Below are 17,055 nucleotides of genomic sequence, written 5' to 3'. Positions count from 1 at the left end.
ACTGGAAAAAAGACGGGGCTCTACACTCAAGAACTTAATTCAAGGATGCAAATTAGAACTACAAAATACCTGTGCACACACAATCTTCATTTATGAATGAAGATGAAATTATAAAACATTTATCAGGTAAAACATGAACCCGTATCTTTGCTTCGAATAATTCCAAATGGTTTCTAAATTTTAATGGATGGATAAACAAACTTTTCTAATAATTCATGATATTAAAAATAGTGAATGTGCTTCTTTTACATATAAACAGTAAGATGCATAGATTTTTCCAGCTTATTTCAATGTTTTCTGCATTCATATATTAAGCTCAATCTAATTTCCAATCATTTTTCATTTTCAGACCCAAGTTTCCTCCAATGTTATCATTGTCTGTGAAAAAATAGATATTAAAACATGAATTCATCTTTTAAGCTTGTTCACAGTTGATGACCCAGCTGATTTCTATGGTAGCATTAAACAAATCAAGAAAAATACTTTTTAAAGTGCATAATTTCTTCGGTTTGTAAGAAACTTACCCCTGTCTACACTACAGAGCATAACTCATAAAGAGGTCGCGTATCAAAACCATGCAGTTTTAAACAAATATGTTCTTTGCACCTTTCCTGTCCTCCCCACTACCACAGAATCCCTCATACGGAGAGCCAGATGAGTAACACACCAGCTTCATTCTCTCCAGTGAGCCAAAGGTGGCACCACAAATTCATTTTTCAGTGTTAATGAACTGAAGTCCACCAACCCTTCTCACGTTCTTACTGCTCTGCAGTAGAAACAGGTTTCTGCGGCGTAACCACAGATTACCACTTGAACTTTCATTTTATCTGATCAGCAGCAAAACAAATCAGAGGAACCTAAAAAGTACCAGTGATGGGAGACCTCTCCTCTCCCTTCATCTCTTCAGACACCTGAGAGGCAAACACGGACAGCAAACCTCAACCTCCTACTTCCTATTGTGGGCGAAAACGAGCAACCCTGGAAGCCACTTGCTTTAGACAAGTACGGAGATGAAATGCTCTATTCTGCCTCCATGCCATACGCCTTCTCAGAAGACACTCCATTTTATCACCCCTTAGGAACATTAAATATGCATGTGTACTCAAAAACGGTTTATAATAGCTGTAAATGAAAAATGAGAAACTAAATGGCCTCAAAATAAATGCATTTTTTACACTGGATAACAATTAACATTAATGAGGAGTTACATCATACATTATGCTGAACTTGCTTGACTAAATGTGTTGAGATATATTTTAGAAAATAAAATAGATTTTGTTACCATAAAAATAACTTGTGTGTGATGGTGTGGGAGGGGGGGATCGACAGAGCAGATGCTTATCAAAGCTATAAGAATAACAAAATTAAAGGATCAAAAATTCATAATTAGTGTTAACGGCACAGCTTATGCCTATTAGAAATGTATTAATTAAAGTAATATATTCATAAGGTTAGAAGCTTAATACATTTCTAAGAGGGGGAGAGAAATCCCCAGGCCTAAAAACAAACATAAAAAATTAAGGAGTGTGAATTATCCACGTCTGCTTAAGACCAGCTTTAAACACAGACATTCCTATGCCGGATGAATCGGAATTCCCGAATTCCTACAGGTTATCAGAGCCTTCCCAACCGTGGCTGTCGTCATGATCACTTCCAGTTGCCTAACTGTTGGCAAACGTGTCGGGAGCCAGGCATCTTCCAAAGTTCCTACCTTGTGGAGTCTACCGAGGGTTTCGTCCGCCCCTGGCTGCTCTCTTCCCAGACGCTGTTGGCTAGCTCGTTCCCGATGGATGACATCACCTTGATGAGCTCGATTGGCCAGTCATCCAGGTCCAGAGATCGGACTCGGGAAAGGTGGGTGCCAAGATTCCGGTGGATCCCTGAGCACTCGATGCACATGAGGGCTCCCAAGTTCAAACTGGCCCAGTTGGGATCTACGGGAAGAGGAACAGAGCGCTAAATGCAATCAGACCATCAGGCATCATTCCAACCGTTCTCAGAAACACAAGGCGACGAATCAGTCAAACTTCACAACGACGGAACCACATCCATGGCGAGAAAAAATGCTCCCTAGCCAGTGCTCAGTCCTGTTTCAGGTGTCCCAAATGACTGGCAGTTGGTAGTAGCTTCAGAACACATTTGGCTGAAGCCAAAGCCTTGGAATTTCCCGCACAATAAATAATTGACAGCGTTGCTTTGGATAGAAAAGATGCACTTTCCTATATGTCACAGCAGCATTCACCTTGAGAGGGCTGACCTGTGTGGGAAAAAACACGTGTGACTCGGCATCCACTGTGGACAGCTGCTGCTGAGAGGGAAGGAGAAGTGGTGCTGAGGGGCAGCTGGGTGACACCGTGACTCTGGTCATTCCTTCATTGCTACCTCTGTAGCCACTGGCACATCAAAGTTTCCAGTAGGTACACAACGGGCATGCTTGCAAATTTCAAAGATGAGAGAGAGGTACGCTACAGTGAAAAAGTATCGTTTTCAGTGATCTTATTTAACTATAGCTACTGAAGCAACTGCACTGCAGGCAAGTTGGTGGGCAGGGCCCTTTGGTGAGGTTATCACGCAGCGCAACCAACGCTGACTTGCAGAATGAATGGTGACAGGCTTTGGGCTGTGAAACTAGACCAAGGACTAGTGCAAGGATTGTGCAGGACAAGAAATGGATTCAGACAGCAGCACTGGGACCCCAGAACTGGAGCACTCACTGCGTGAAACTGGCTGGCATCATCAGAAGACCAAGAACTCAGGCCCGGGTTGACTTCATGCTAGAATCTACAGCTGATGTGCAGAGATAGGGTTGACCTTGATAGTCACTGGCTTTCACCACTGTTAAGTGAATACGGCTTACTCACCTGGGAATAGGCAATGCTTACTCTGGGCACACTTGAAGAGTCAACAAAAGACCAAGTAGCTTAGGTCACACTTGACTCACTGGGGAGACATCCTTTGTTTTATAAATGGCAAGTAATCAGCAATAGCCTTACGCCAGTTGATCAGAAATCAGAAAGCCAGTCCTTTATTTAACATCTACTACATATGCAAGAAGGCAGTGATAGATACCACAAGAAATGTGAGAAGAGGCTGGGTGCGGTGGTGGCTCATGCCTGTAATCCCAGCACTTTGGGAGGCCGAGATGGGAGGATCACCTGAGGTCAGGAGTTCGAGACCAGCATGACCAACATGGTGAAACCCTGTCTCTACTAAAATTACAAAAAAATTAGTTGGGTATGGTGGAGGGCACCTGTAATCCCAGCTCCTTGAGAGGCTGAGGCAGGAGAATCGCTTGAACTCAGGAGGCAGAGGTTGCAGTGAGTGGAGATCCTGCCACTGCACTCCAGCCTGGGTGACAAAGTGAGACTCCTCAAAAAAAGAAAAAAAAAAGAAATGTGAGAAGAGAGTTCTGTGACCTCAGAGAGGTTCTGACTGGGAAGGGGAAACCTATGCATCAAATGAAAAAAACCCAAGCAGAAGAGAACAGAGAAATGCAGAGACTCAATGCTGAAAAGCGCAGTCAGAACCACTGCACAGGTGGCACGAGAAGGAAGAGGGCAGCGGGGACACAGAGGAGGCCCTGGCCTCGGGCTGTGGAGGGTGGAGGCATGGCACACAGCTGGCGTGGACCCCTCCTCGCCTGTGCCTCTCCCTTTGTGTCTGCACAGCCCACCTCCCCACTGGCTCCCTCTGCTTCTGCACCTCCGGATCACTGACAACCAGGTCTCTACCTCCTGACCATGGACGCAGCACAACCAAAGTCACCAGCCCGTTCCAGGGCGAAACCCAAAAGACCCCTGTGGCCAACGTTTCACTTGGCCTCTTGTGGGCTGGCCACTGCCCCACCCCTCCTCACAACACTGAGTACTTTTTTTTTGAGATAGGGTCTCTTGTGGTGGCACAATCACTGCTCACTGCAGCCTCAAACTCCTAGGCTCCAGTGATCCTCCTGCCTCGGCTTCTCGAGTAGCTGGGACTACAGGTGCACATCACCATGCCTGGCTAACTTCTTACATTTTTTGCACAGATGGGGTCTTGCTATGTTGCCCAGGCTGGTCTTCAACCACTGGGCTCAAGCAATCCTCCTGCCTGGGCCTCCCAAAGTGTTGGGATTACAGGAATGAGCCACTGTGCTGGGCCAGTGCTAACTTCTGATACCTTTTTGGTCAACAACCTCTCTGGATTTTTTCCCCACTTTCCTGGTTGCTCCGTTGTGATCTCTTTCCCACCTCTTCCTCCCTGACCTCAGGGCTCCTGTGGGGTCATCTCTTCTGACTCTGTAGTCTCTTTCAGGCCAACCCAACCCACACTTCAATCACCACTCAAGCACTAACACCTCTTCCTGGCTCCCGAATTATTATATACGCAACAACCACGTACATTTCAGTTGGGAGAATCTCCTAGTCAACACCCACTCTGCAAATGCATTCTTCTGCCAGGTCCCTCCTGTCCCAGCTATGCAAGCTGGGACCCCAGGGGTCCACCTTAATTATTCCATCATTCCCACAGCCAATCACAAGGTTCTCAACCTCTCATAAGTCCAACCCTTTCTTCTCAAACTTACTGCTCCCATGGGCGTCCTCACCAGCATCGCAACTGGGGTGCAAGGGGTTCCTGTCTGCGGCCTCGCCCGTCACTTCCCTGCAGACCTCTTCACACAGCCGCCAGGGCCCCACTGAACACGGCATCTCTGATCATGTCACACCACCGCTCAAAACCCAGCACCTCTCCTGCTCCCTTATGTCCCAGCATCCAGCCCATCACCAAGTGCTGTGGGGAATGCTCTGACACACTGTCTCCACTCACATCTGGATCCCCATAGCCACTTGCCTAAACTCTTACCAGAACCTCTGATTTGGTTCTTATGCCCACCCCACCGCCCTCCATGCCGCTGTGGGTTGCAGATACAGAAGCCACTCATGCTGGCCCCCTTGTTCAGACCTTGGTGCACCCCCTCCTACCTCCCCCCAGCAGCTCCCAGGCTGTCAGGTCCAGATCTGAAGGACGACATTCATGCGTGGGACACATTCCTGTGCCGGACTCCGAATTCTCTGAAACCCAAAATGTTGCAGGGGGCGGGGGTACAGTGTTCCAGGGCCCCATGCTCACCACCCTCTGCTTAGAGACAGGTAAGGCTGGGGCTGACTGAGGGGAGAACCTTGCCTCCACTCCAGCAGAGAACGACTCATCGGCAAGGGTTGGTATCTAAGCATCACCACTGCAATTTCCTTGAAAGATGCCTTAAGGCCCAACTGGGACACTTCGCTGTGTCTCGGCCTGGGTGGAGAACCTCAGCCTGTGGCTGATCCCAGCCTCCTGGCACGGACTCAGACCTCTGCACTGTCTCCTGCCCCCCCACCTGGCTTCAGGCCCCGCTGGTCCCACAGCCCCAGGGCGGCCCTGCCTGCTCTCCAGGCCCTCACACCTGTGTGCATGCCACCTGCTAGCACTGCCTTTCCACCTTTGTCCTCTGCAAGCCTCTTGCTCTCCGGGCCTCAGCTCCCCTCCAGAGAAATGAGGCTAATAATTCCCATCCTCAAGGGGCTGTCAGAAGGATTAAAAGCTACGACGCACTTAGAGCAGTGACTGCCCCACGGGAAGTACAGTGTTAGGTGTTGGCTGTAATTACATCTGTTCCTTCACGTATTCAACCAATATTAACACACTGGCTTCTGGGGATACAGCAGTGAACAAAACGGAGAAAAATCCCTGCCCACAGAAATGTAGGACGTAGATTCTATGGGGACAGACCAAGCAGGAAAAAATAAAAAAAACTAGGCCCAGCACAGTGGCTCCCGCCTATAATCCCAGCACTTTGGGAGGTCAATGGGGGAGGATCGCCGAAGGCCAGGAGTTTAAGACCAGCCTGGGCAGCATAGTGAGACTACCTCTCTACAAAAAATTTAAAAAATCAGGTCGGAGTGGTGGCACGCACATGTAGTCACAGCTGCTCAGGAGTCTGAGGTGGGAGGATTGCTGGAGCCTAAGAGTTCAAGGCTGCAGTGAGCCATGATTGCACTGCTGCAATCATGGACAGGCCCCGAGAGGCAGCCTACCCTTTCTGCTGCACTCCATCCTGGGCTATAGGGCGAGACCCCATCTCAACCCGCCCCTGCCCCCGCCCAAACCAGAAAAGAGCTAAGAAAATTCTAGGATACACCAGAGCCAGGAAGCCCCCAGGGCAGAACAGCAGGGAGTAGGGATGTGTGTGTGTGTGTGTGTGTGTGATTTCAAACCTGGAGGTCAGGGAAGGACTAAGAGGCGATAATGGGAAGGAGACCCGACGTTGCGGGACCGGAGGTTCTATTTGTGGGCCAAGCTGAAGATGAGAGCCTGGATGCGCTCCTACTGTACGTTGTGGTGAGCTATCTGGTGGTAGTGGTGGGTGCCAGTCCCCTCTTGTGTGCAGGCCTGGGGTTCACAAAGGGAAATAAGGCAGGATTCTAGACATGAGAAAGGCCCAGGAGAGAGGGGCACCTGTGAGGTCCACGCAGCAGGGTGGGAGGGACCAGCGCACGGTCAGCTCCAACCAGGGCTTCATGGGCGACATGGATGGGCAGACAGAAAGCAGCAGAAACAGTGGGCTGCCTCTCAGGGCCTGTCCATGAAGGTCAGACCTGCTGGTGAGAGCCACTGAGGGTCCCAAGCCCTAGGATGCTCAGGGGCCCTCAGGTGTGGACTTTCCTTGGCATGTTCCTGGCAGAAGGCAGGCAACAGGCACCCTAAACAAAGGCCCCACTGTCCGATGGGCCTGGGACACGCTGGGTTGGGCCATGCTGAACAGGTATCTTCAGAGCAGTACTCCCCGGAAGCACAGGTGTCCGAAGGCTGCAACTTCCTGGGAGTTGGATGTTGTTAAGAGTTTCCCAAATTCACTGGCTTTCAGAATCCCTTTATAGACAGGCACCACCAAAGCTCCAGAAGCTCAGCGTCCACTCTGGAAACAGTGCTCTGGGATGTGCCCAGTGAGCAGGCAGAGGGGGCTCCTGGCGGTCTACAGCATTCTCTGCAAGAATTGGGGGTCAGGGAGCTGTTACCACAATTCCAAATTCCACGCTGCATGAAAATCCCCAAGCCTCAAAAGACCCTACCACTCAGACACAACTGGTGCTAACCTTCCAGAGTGCAGCGTTACAGATCTTTCCCCTCTAAATACCTGTAAATACTCGTTAGGTTCATCTAGACTCACTGTCATACCCCTTTTTCATTTTACAACACATTATGAAGTTTCTTTATCTCAATTAAGCACCCACCCCCCACTTTTTTTTTTTCCCTTGAGACGAAGTCTCACTCTGTCACCCAGGATGGAGTGCAATGACGTGATCTTGGCTCACTGCAAACTCCGCCTCTCGAGTTCAAGTGATTCTCCTGCCTCAGCCTCCCAAGTAGCCGGGATTACAGGCATGTGCCACCATGCCCGGCTAATTTTTGTATTTTTAGTAGAGATGGGGTTTCACCACGCTGGCCAGGCTGGTCTCGAACTCTTGACCTCAGGTGATCCGCCCACCTTGGCCTCCCAAAGTGCTGGGATTACAGGCGTGAGCCACCATGCCCAGGCTCAATTAAGTCTTTTTCCATGATTTTTAAAGGTAGCAAAGACAAGACATCACCATGAACTGCTCTTCAATTGTTAGACATTTGGGATGCTTCTGATTTTTTGCCATATAAAGCACTGTGATGAACATCTGGAAAGACAGATCTCTGCGCCCGCCTTACTCAATCCCATTGGTTTAGTTCCTGGAGTATACAGCTGGAGTCAAGGGCATCCACTCTTCAAAAGCTTTTTATATACATTGTTGAAAGGCCCCACGGAGGTGTTTACAGTTCATCATCAGTGTGGGCACTGTACCTATCCCAGTACTTTAACCAAAATTGGGTATTTTTACTTAACAAATCCTTGCCAATGTGCTACATCTTCTGAGCCTCTCCATTCTTGAGAAAATACAGCAGGCTGGACAACAGATGGGTTTGAATCCTGCTATGGGACTTGCTATTTCTGTGACCTCAGACAAATGACTTGACCCTTCAGGCTCCTCAATTCCTCCCCTTTAAGTGGGGCCCACAGGGACAGCAACTACTAGGGTTGCAGAATGAAAAGACAGCGCATGCGAGGGTTTGGCACCGGGATGACACAGACCATACATTTAGCAAATGCGTGCTTGGTATCGCCTCTTTCTCCTGAATTGTCAAACTCTGCCTTTTCCCTTTGTCCCTGTCCATCTGCTCAGGTGGTCTTGCTCAGAACAAACTGGCCCACACCTCCCCTGCACTGGCCTCCCTTTCCCACCCCCCATCCGCACTCACATGCACAAGCTCATCTCAGACAGGACCTGCGACCTCCGATTTGCCAGGTATCATGGTCCCCGCAAGCCATGGATGGCTTTCCTTTTAAAGCGACCTTCAGACGCACGGTGGAAACAACTGCAGGCATTTTCCTTAATGGATGTTCTAATATTTCTCAGATTCGTGCTTTTAAAAAAGCTCTTACTTTTAAAACTTTTTGATAGAAACACACTTCAAATAACTGCTTCTCTCTTCGAACTTCATTTCACCACACATTTGAAAGTAAAACTTAAACATTCAAACATAAGGAGGTACTTTAAAGAAGAACCTCAAGATACCTGGAGAAGAACCCCTTCCCTCACCCGCAGGACAGGCTTCCAGAGAGGCCGCAGACAGACTTTTGATCTCTCCCCTGCCTGCTATGCTGCTGAGTGGACTCTTGGAGGGGGCGCTTCCTTTCCCTTTTGTCTGGAGCAGTCCTGGGCTCCTGTCTCCCTTCCCGGCCGAGCCGACCCTGGCTGGCCTCCTCCCTGCTTTGCCTCTATTCCAGTATGTTCAAAATGGTCTGGCCAGATCCATCTCCCCAAGTGGAGCTCAGGGTCCATCTCCTTCCTGCTCTAAAACTCCAATGATGTCCCTCTGCTTACAAATGAAGAACAAAGCTGGAAAAAGTTTCACTTGGCACTCACACTCCAACTAGCTTCTACTGGTTTTCCAGCCCAAAAAGCACCTCCAATCCTACAACCACCCAGAGAAGCTCTCCTCAAGCCACTCCCTTTGCTCACAATGATTCCTTCGGCCCCTTCCCTGTACAAACCCTGCCCATCTCCAGAGCCCTGCTGACACGACAGCTCCTGCATGGGTGGCAAGACCGCCGCATGCCCCCGATGGCTCTCCCCGGCGCTTAGCTCCATGGTCAGCAGGTTGGTGCCTTGTCCAGTGCGTTTCAGGCTTCAGGATGGCAGGACCCACCACGCCATGCACGTTTGACTCCTGGGCAGTACCCAGCCTGGTACCAGCACCTCTTACCCTGTTTGAACTGAACTTCCTTCTCTTCAAAACACTACTTAACAAAAAAAATCTGAATGGAAGAAATTTACTGAATGTCTCCAATACTGTCTCTGGGCTGGGACTGCAGCCATGAAAATAAGTCCCTACTCTCAAGATTATGAACAACAAAATGACTTTTTCAAAGGGAAAGTAATAGTATGGATTAGACAACGGAAATCATGAAGTAAAACTGGGGTACTCGATGGCACAAAGTAGTAATTACAACTTCTATCAGTTCAATCAGAGGCTTTAGTGGGTAATGGATTTAAGACCAAAAAAAAAAAAACAAAGACATCATTTGATGGCAAAACCCAGAACATATGATTGTGAATTTAAAAAAACAATACCCAAGAATCTCTAGGCAGGAATGAACCAATTATATTCTATTTTTATGAAAAAAAATCAACAAGTGATCACTGATTAAGCAAAAAGTAAGCCAGCTGCCACGCCTAGTTAATTCTTAATTTTTTGTAGAGACGGGTTCTCCCTGTGTTGCCCAGGCTCGTCTTGAATTCCTGGGCTTCCTAGATTTGGCACAGGCTGTGGGTGTGGGGCTGAATCCTTTGCACCTCAGGTATGACTGCTGCTCATCGGATGCCTAAGGCAAGGAAAGACTCACAGAAACGCACCCTGCAGCCAGGGGTGAGGCTTGTGTGGAAGGCACTCTGTTAAGGTAAAATCCAAACAAAATATCTCAATTTCCTAAAAGCAGTTAACTCTTATCTGCCAAACAGGACAGATGTGAGTCCCCTGCAACCCGGGCCTAGTGGGACCATGTGGTCTCCAGCTACACAGCGCCAGCCCCTGCTACCACCGCACACACTTACTCTGGGTCTCGCAGTCCACACAGTGGGAGTTCCCGCGCATGTTCCGGATCGACTGCAGGGCCATGGCCTCGCTCTGGCTCGTCAGCCGGGACTGGGCACGGAGGAAGACACAAATACAAGGCGTAAGCACCCCAGGAGAAACGCACATCACTGATAACGTCAGGGAAAGATCAAACAGATTGGGAGCAAATGTAGGACGAGGGTAATTTCTAAGCAATCACTCCTGTTTTGATGTCTTTGGGAAAGGGCACAACCGAAGAAGAAATCATCATGCATGGGGTGGGGGGAGGGAGGAAATGTCACATTTTAACTCATCAGCTGAGACAGACTCTGCCAGAAATGAGCAAAGAGGAGAGTTCTGGATCATCTGTGAATACGCATGGACCATGGTAACCTGGAGAAGGTAAATGGGTAACCTTCTGGGCAGTAGCCACATGTCTACTTGGTAAGAAGAATGAGAAAGAAATAATCCGTTTATAAGCCCAGGGTTAGGGCTTCATCAGCAATGTAAGACATAGCTCATGGTTCCTTGACAGAAAACCCCATCCATACCACACGTCACCCTGGGAGACGCACATGTCATCTGAAGACCCTCGGTTGCCACAGTGACAAAGCCACTCGCCAGGGTGGGGGCAGGGAGAAACACGAGTATAGCTGGGAGTGCTGATTCTTAACCTTACACTTGATGGCTTGCTTTATTTTTATTTATTTATTTATTATTATTATTTTCTGAGCCAGTGTCTCGCTCTGTGGCTGAGGCTGGGGTGCAGTGGTGTGATCATAGCTCACTGCAGCCTTGAACTCGTGGGCTCAAGTGATCCTCCTGCCTTAGCCTCCTATAGTGTTGAGATTACAGGTGTGAGCCACCACACCTGGCTCTATGGTCTTCTTTAAAAAGGATTTAAAAACATACATGCTCATTGCAGCAAGTTTAGAAAATACAGAGGGGGGAAAAAGAACATAAAATTAATAAACAATGATACGGCCATCCATAGTTAAGCATTATTAACATTTTGATGTCTGTTCTTTTAGCCTGTTGTTTAAGCACATCTACATACACATATGTACTTTAAAAAGCCAGCGTAATACATATTGCTGCATAGAAACCTGCCCTTTCCAGCCTAACGAAACTTGTTCATTGCTCACTGCTGTCACATACTCTCTGACATCATCATTTTAAATGGCTGCATAGCATTCCACTTAGTGAAGACCTACTTATCAAGTTCTCTTTGATGGACATTTAAGTTGCTTCCAGTTTTTCTCTATCATAAACGATGCTGTAAGAACATATGATTGCTAAGTCTTGGTACACACTCATGATTATTTACTAAGAATAGATTCCTGGAAGTAGAAGTTCTAAGTGAAAGGAGATGTACTGGATATGTACCTTTTTCCCCACCTAGAGAGAGGGTCTTGCTCTGTTGCCCAGGCTGGAGTAGTGCAATCATAGCTCACTGCAGCCTCCATCTCCTGGGCTCAAGTGGTCCTCCCACCTCAGCCTCCTGAGTAGCTGGAACTACAGGTGTGAACCATGCACCTGGCTATTTAAAAATTTTTTTGTGGAGACAATGGTCTCCCTATGTTGGCCAGGCTGGTCTCGAACTCCTTGCCTCAAGTGATCCTCCCACCTTAGCCTCCCAAAGCACTAGGAGTACAGGCGTGAACCATCGTGTCTGGCTGATATGTAGAGTTTTTGAGGCTTATTTATTAAGTATGCATTTAATATTATGGTTAAAGCAACAATTGATCAATTTCAGAGGACAGTTACAATAAGCTTGATTTTTGTGTAAGAATTCTTCATAAACTGAAACATCTCATCAAATTGATGTGAAATAATATATTACTTGCTACACAGTAAATTATAATGTATTAATCACTACTGTCTAATTAGCCATCATGCGTTATTGAATTTTAATTCCCTTTGGTTAGATACCCAAGTATTCAAAATATGTTTAAACAGTTTACACTGGCATCTGGAATGCAAGTGCGTGATCATACACACACACACATACAAAGGGATGTGCCTCTGTCTCTCTGTGTACCTGTATCATTTCTGTGGTTGGTTGGTTTGTCTGTCTGTCTAGCTATGCCTATACCTGTATCAGCTCTCAATTATCCACTGGCAGGTAAAATACTATAAAGCTGGTGGTCAACTGGGCCTGTATTTTCGCCTCCCGCTACTCCTTGTGGACAGTATTTCCATGTTTTACGCCCTCACACCTGTTGAACCAATGCCCATGATGACCAGCTCTGAGTCGGCCACCTTTGGTTGCTCAAGGTGTCCACCTCCCAAGGGAGCAATTCCCTGGAGAACAGGCACCTAGTGAGGGCCGAGGGGCAGCATTCTAAGGCTGGTGTGTGCATGAGCTGAGACACAGGTGGGGAGGAGCCTGGCAAGGTGTGGAATGGGAGAGGCTGCCACCATCCCAGATCTTCCTGAATTAGGTTGAGGTGGCAGGGGCTCAGAGTCTGCCATGAAAGACTGTGATTTCTCCATGAAGGCAGGAATCTGTGCCTCTATGTTCGGTAACACAGCCTGCCTCCCCGCCTTCCTTCTCAGAATGAGCTGCCCACGCTTGGAGGATGCTGTGTGCTGTTGCTCCCCATTGAGGTGGCCCCAAAGCACCCTGTGCTCGTTTCAGGAGGCACATCATGGATGCACGTGGACGTGACCCAGTAAAGCCAGGGTGTATGGAATGAAAGGCAGTGGTTCTCCCCACCTTGGGTATAAAACATCTTTTAAAAAGGGAAGCAAATTACATTATAATAATAATGACTGTGGTCTGGTTTACCCTGGTTAAAGAGGGTAATAAAATAAGACACTTCATCTTTCTGAAAGACAGACTCTCTTTTTAGTGACAAAGCTGCACAAAAATCATAGGCAGAAATTTCTTTAAATGGTTACAAATGAAACTGCAGGTCGGTGGGTAACGTCCTTTCTCTTAGTTTCTAGTTGATCATAGTCTGAAATATCAAAATGCTCTCCAAAAGTCTAAGACGTCCCAGCAAAGAGGTTAAAGACAAACAAACATTAAAATAATGAAACTGAAGCAATCCTTGATGGGAAAAAGGACTTTTGTAGAAGGAACATCACTGGGCAGTAGCCTAGAGAACACAGGTTAAGCCAGGCGCAGTAGCTCATGCCTGTAATCCCAGGACTCTGGGTGTCTGAGGCAGGTGGATCGCTTGAGCCCAAGAGTTTGAGACCAGCCTGGGCAACATGATGAAACCCCACCTCCACAAATAATATATATTAAATAAATAAATATACAAATAAATAAGCAAGCAAGCCAGGCATGGTGGCACATGCCTGTAGTCCCAGCAACTCAGGAGGCTGAGGTGGGAGGATTGCTTGAGCTTGGAGGTTGCAGTGAGCTAAGATTGTGCCACTGTACTCCAGCCTAGGTGACAGAGATAGACTCTCTCCAAAGGAAAAAAAAATACAGGTTAAAATATTTTTTCTTTTCTAGCTAAGTAACTACAAAAAACAAATTGCCTCTAATTATTTTTTTAATATAGAAACATTTGGGGGTGGCGTTTTCTGGTGAGAACCAGAAAACCTGCTAGACAAATTCTAAAAGAGCTGCACCACCACCTCTAATTATTGAATAAAACACATACCAGGCTTTATCAATTTAGATAATAGAAACTTTATCTTCCCAAACTCCCTGCACGCTCATACAGACCCATCTACTTTTCATTTATGTCCCTAACAAGAGATGGTTTTCCAACTTGATGTCGATTTGAATTCTGGGCATTTACGAGAACAGTGCATCTTTTAAGTCCGTCTCTCTTTTTTTCTGAGTGTATTCTGTCCAAAACAAAAATAAATGTGGACCCAGAAGCCACAAGAGTCCAAAAGATTCCCTCTGGGATTAGCTGACAGAGTGAAGATTTAACCTTGGCTCTCCTGCCAGGGAAGCATGGTCAGGCTGGAATACTCACGTATGATGGTATAGACACAAAGTGCTTCTGATCGTTTTAGTTATTGAGCTTTCTGCTCATAAAGAATAGCTAGGTCCTGTCATTCACACTGGTCCTCTATTTTCTCCTCCCTGGGGCATTACTTGGGGCCTGCACTCCCCCTGAGCAGCCCCAGCCTTGGTTTTGGGCAGCCAGGGGCCTCACCTTGTTCTTGCTGCTCTCGCACGACTGCAGGCTGGCCAGGATCTGGCTCTCGATGGCTTGGACCCAGGCGTCCCGCTCCTCATACGTCGTGGCTTCAAAGTGCCACGTTTGGCCAGTGAGGGACACAATGATAAACTCAAAATTTTCTTCTTGTTCTGAAACACAGAGTGTGGGATGAAGAGTTTAGCTTTTATGAGACAGCAGTCCCCCTGCTGGCCCTCTGTCACAGAAGTGCCTCTGGGTTCAGCTGCCCCTGCACGGGCCGGTGAGGCGCACGGCACTGGACAACCACGGCGGCGGAGATTTGAATCCATGCACCTCCCAACAGTCCAGATGTGGTTCCTAAGGCCAGCATGGATTAGCCAGGTTTCAATCAAGGCTCAGGGGACAAGGCCAGATGAAATCGACGAGTGATGTCAGCGTCTCTGTGTGGTGCACACACAAAGCAACTTAGGAGAATAACCATGTAACTCATGGCTGATCATCCTTATCTGTGGGATGAAAATTAAGTTAGGGCCGCTAATCTCCGGATGCAGGGTTAATTTCTATCTAAGCACTCGCGTAGATCCACAGACACTCCATGGATGGAGGAACGCGGGAAGGTTCTGTTCTTTTATGGCAGAGGACCTGTTACCGTGGGAGAGGCATCAATTCCCACGTTTTCAGACGGGGAGAGTGCATGGGATCCCGCGTGCCTTAGGAGGATCTCAGCTGAGACAGGCCCCAGACTTGGTAGCTACTCTGGGGCCATGTCTGCAATGGGAAGAGAGGAACTTGGGGGTATACCCTGCGACCCCACCTGCCACATCTAAGTCTTTGGGCAAGTTCCTGGACTCCCCTGAGGTTCATTTTTTCTAACCCATAAAATGAAGGAAAAGGGCACCGACTGTCTAATGCTTTTCTGCTAGTTCCATGAAGTGTACAGACCGATGCGGACTTGGGGCCTGGTCCATAGGAGACACTCCACAGATCCACGTCGGCCTCTGTTCATTATTCCTGTCCCCACTCCCAGCCCCCAAGTCCCCGCCAAAGGAGGAGACACCACTGGCAAAAAGCATAACTAATTGCATACAACCACGAAGAACTGTTTTTGAGATGGAGTCCCACTTTGTTGTCCAAGCTGGAGTGCCGTGGTGCGATCACAGCTCACTATATCTTCCACTTCCCAGGCTCAAGCGAGCCTGCCTTCGCCTCCCGAGTAGCTCGGACTACAGGTGTGTACCATCACACCTGGCCAATTGTTACACATTTTTTGTAGAGATGGTGTCTCCCTAGGCTGGTCTCAAACTCCTGATCTCAAGTGATCCTCACTCCTTGGCCTCTAAAGTGCTGAGTGACAAGTGTGAGCCACTGCACCAGACCCTCATTAAGAAATCTTCAACTGGGTTTTCAGACACAACATCTCATTTGACTCAATGTTTCCGGGCCCTGGCCTGTGAACTAGCTGCATTATAATCCCCTGGCGAGCAACTATTATTGGTACTGACTTTCATCTACCTGCCTGCCAACCACTTTACTTATCTCTGTCACCAGCCCGTGGCCATTGGGCTGGCTCATGTCTATTGCACGGACCTCTGATCTTCCAGACTCTTGGTCCCTCTAGCCCAGCTTCCAAGCACGGCTTACTGACCTCACCTAGACTGGCTCTCCCAGGCCCTTCCTCACAATGCGCCTGCAGCCTGGGACATGAGGACGTGCCACCCCACTCACCCTTTCCCCACTCCTTTCTGGCTGGGTGGATATGCAGCCCTCTTTGTGGCTGAGAGAGATCCCTTCCACCTGAGCAGCCCAGTGATGCTCCCAAGCCCCACTCCCAGGGGTGTGGGGACAGCACCCAGCCAGAGAGGGCCCATGGCCTCCACCAGCCCCTCAGTGGTCTGTGACTCCCTAGGTGCTGACAGCCACTGTGCCCTGGGCATATTCTGGGGGCTGCAGGAAAGTGCTGTGATGCACATGCTGAGTGGAGGTCGGGCCTGAGGCCCTGGCTGGTTAGCCCCGCTTGGGGTGTCGGCACTGAGACCCACCCTGTCCTTGAAAGGGACCAATACGGGCTGGAGTGGGAGGGGAGAGAAGAGTCTTTGGAGGAAGCCCTCAGCTGGCCCACACGGTATGTGGGTGTCCTTTGTGCTCTCAGTCACCCTGGTTCCCGATTTCTGGAGAGCTGGTGACAACAGGTCAGGATGGGAGGGTCTGGTTGCTCAGGAATTTTATCCCAATCTACTGGGCTCTTGAATTTGGAGAACAAATGACCACCCCACCCCCGCCACCTGTGTATTTATGCAGAATGAAACACTCCACCTGCTGTGGAAAGAGGGGTGGGGGAGGAAGGTGGGGGTCAGGGTGTCTGCAGGTCATGCCTTCAACAACGACCTTAAACACTCAGGGACTTGGAGATTTCATTAAAAAAAAAAAATCATTGTAACTGTAACTTTCACATAGGTTTCACCATGGCTGACTTACAATGATATCGTGCAATTACTGACTGAGCCATTGCATCTGTGGATCTTGGTCCAGCTTCTTGATCCATGGGCTTTTAAGTCCTAGTACTATGATTTACAACCTTTTCCATACAGATTCTCATAGGAAAGTGCCCCAATTCATGTATTTTATGCAAAACTCTCCTAGTGAACAGATAGGTAAGGTATGAAAAAACTACATAACTCACAGTTAGATCATAAGGAAAACTTGGTAATTCATAGGTGGGATGTGACAATTTTTCATTAGGAGATCAACTCGACAGGCTCACACTTTGTTTAATCTGTGAAAT

The 17,055-nt window shown here is 48.2% G+C and overlaps 1 protein-coding gene and 1 non-coding gene across 17 annotated transcripts in view; both read right to left on the bottom strand.

Moving 5' to 3' along the window:
- The window catches only part of AGAP1 (ArfGAP with GTPase domain, ankyrin repeat and PH domain 1), a 641,254-nt gene that overhangs the window by 80,577 nt on the left and 543,622 nt on the right, over positions 1 to 17,055 (bottom strand). For 15 of the 16 annotated variants that reach the window (XM_054679587.1, XM_054679588.2, XM_054679589.2 and 12 more), the window contains 3 exons: positions 14,289 to 14,443; positions 10,161 to 10,251; positions 1,712 to 1,934 (listed from right to left, as the gene is read on the bottom strand). In XM_054679587.1, coding sequence (XP_054535562.1) covers positions 1,712 to 1,934; positions 10,161 to 10,251; positions 14,289 to 14,443 — 469 coding nt within the window. The remainder of the gene's footprint in view (positions 1 to 1,711; positions 1,935 to 10,160; positions 10,252 to 14,288; positions 14,444 to 17,055) is intronic. The other variant, XM_024355155.3, reaches the window with a different exon arrangement.
- On the bottom strand, positions 13,691 to 13,754 carry LOC112208468 (U7 small nuclear RNA). The gene has a single exon (XR_002942949.1). It is a non-coding gene; the product is annotated as a U7 small nuclear RNA (small nuclear RNA).

Source organism: Pan troglodytes, chromosome 13, assembly GCF_028858775.2.
Source record: "Pan troglodytes isolate AG18354 chromosome 13, NHGRI_mPanTro3-v2.0_pri, whole genome shotgun sequence".
NCBI lineage: Eukaryota > Metazoa > Chordata > Mammalia > Primates > Hominidae > Pan > Pan troglodytes.
Note: the sequence above shows the minus strand (reverse complement) of the source record. Positions and strands in the feature narration are given on the sequence as shown.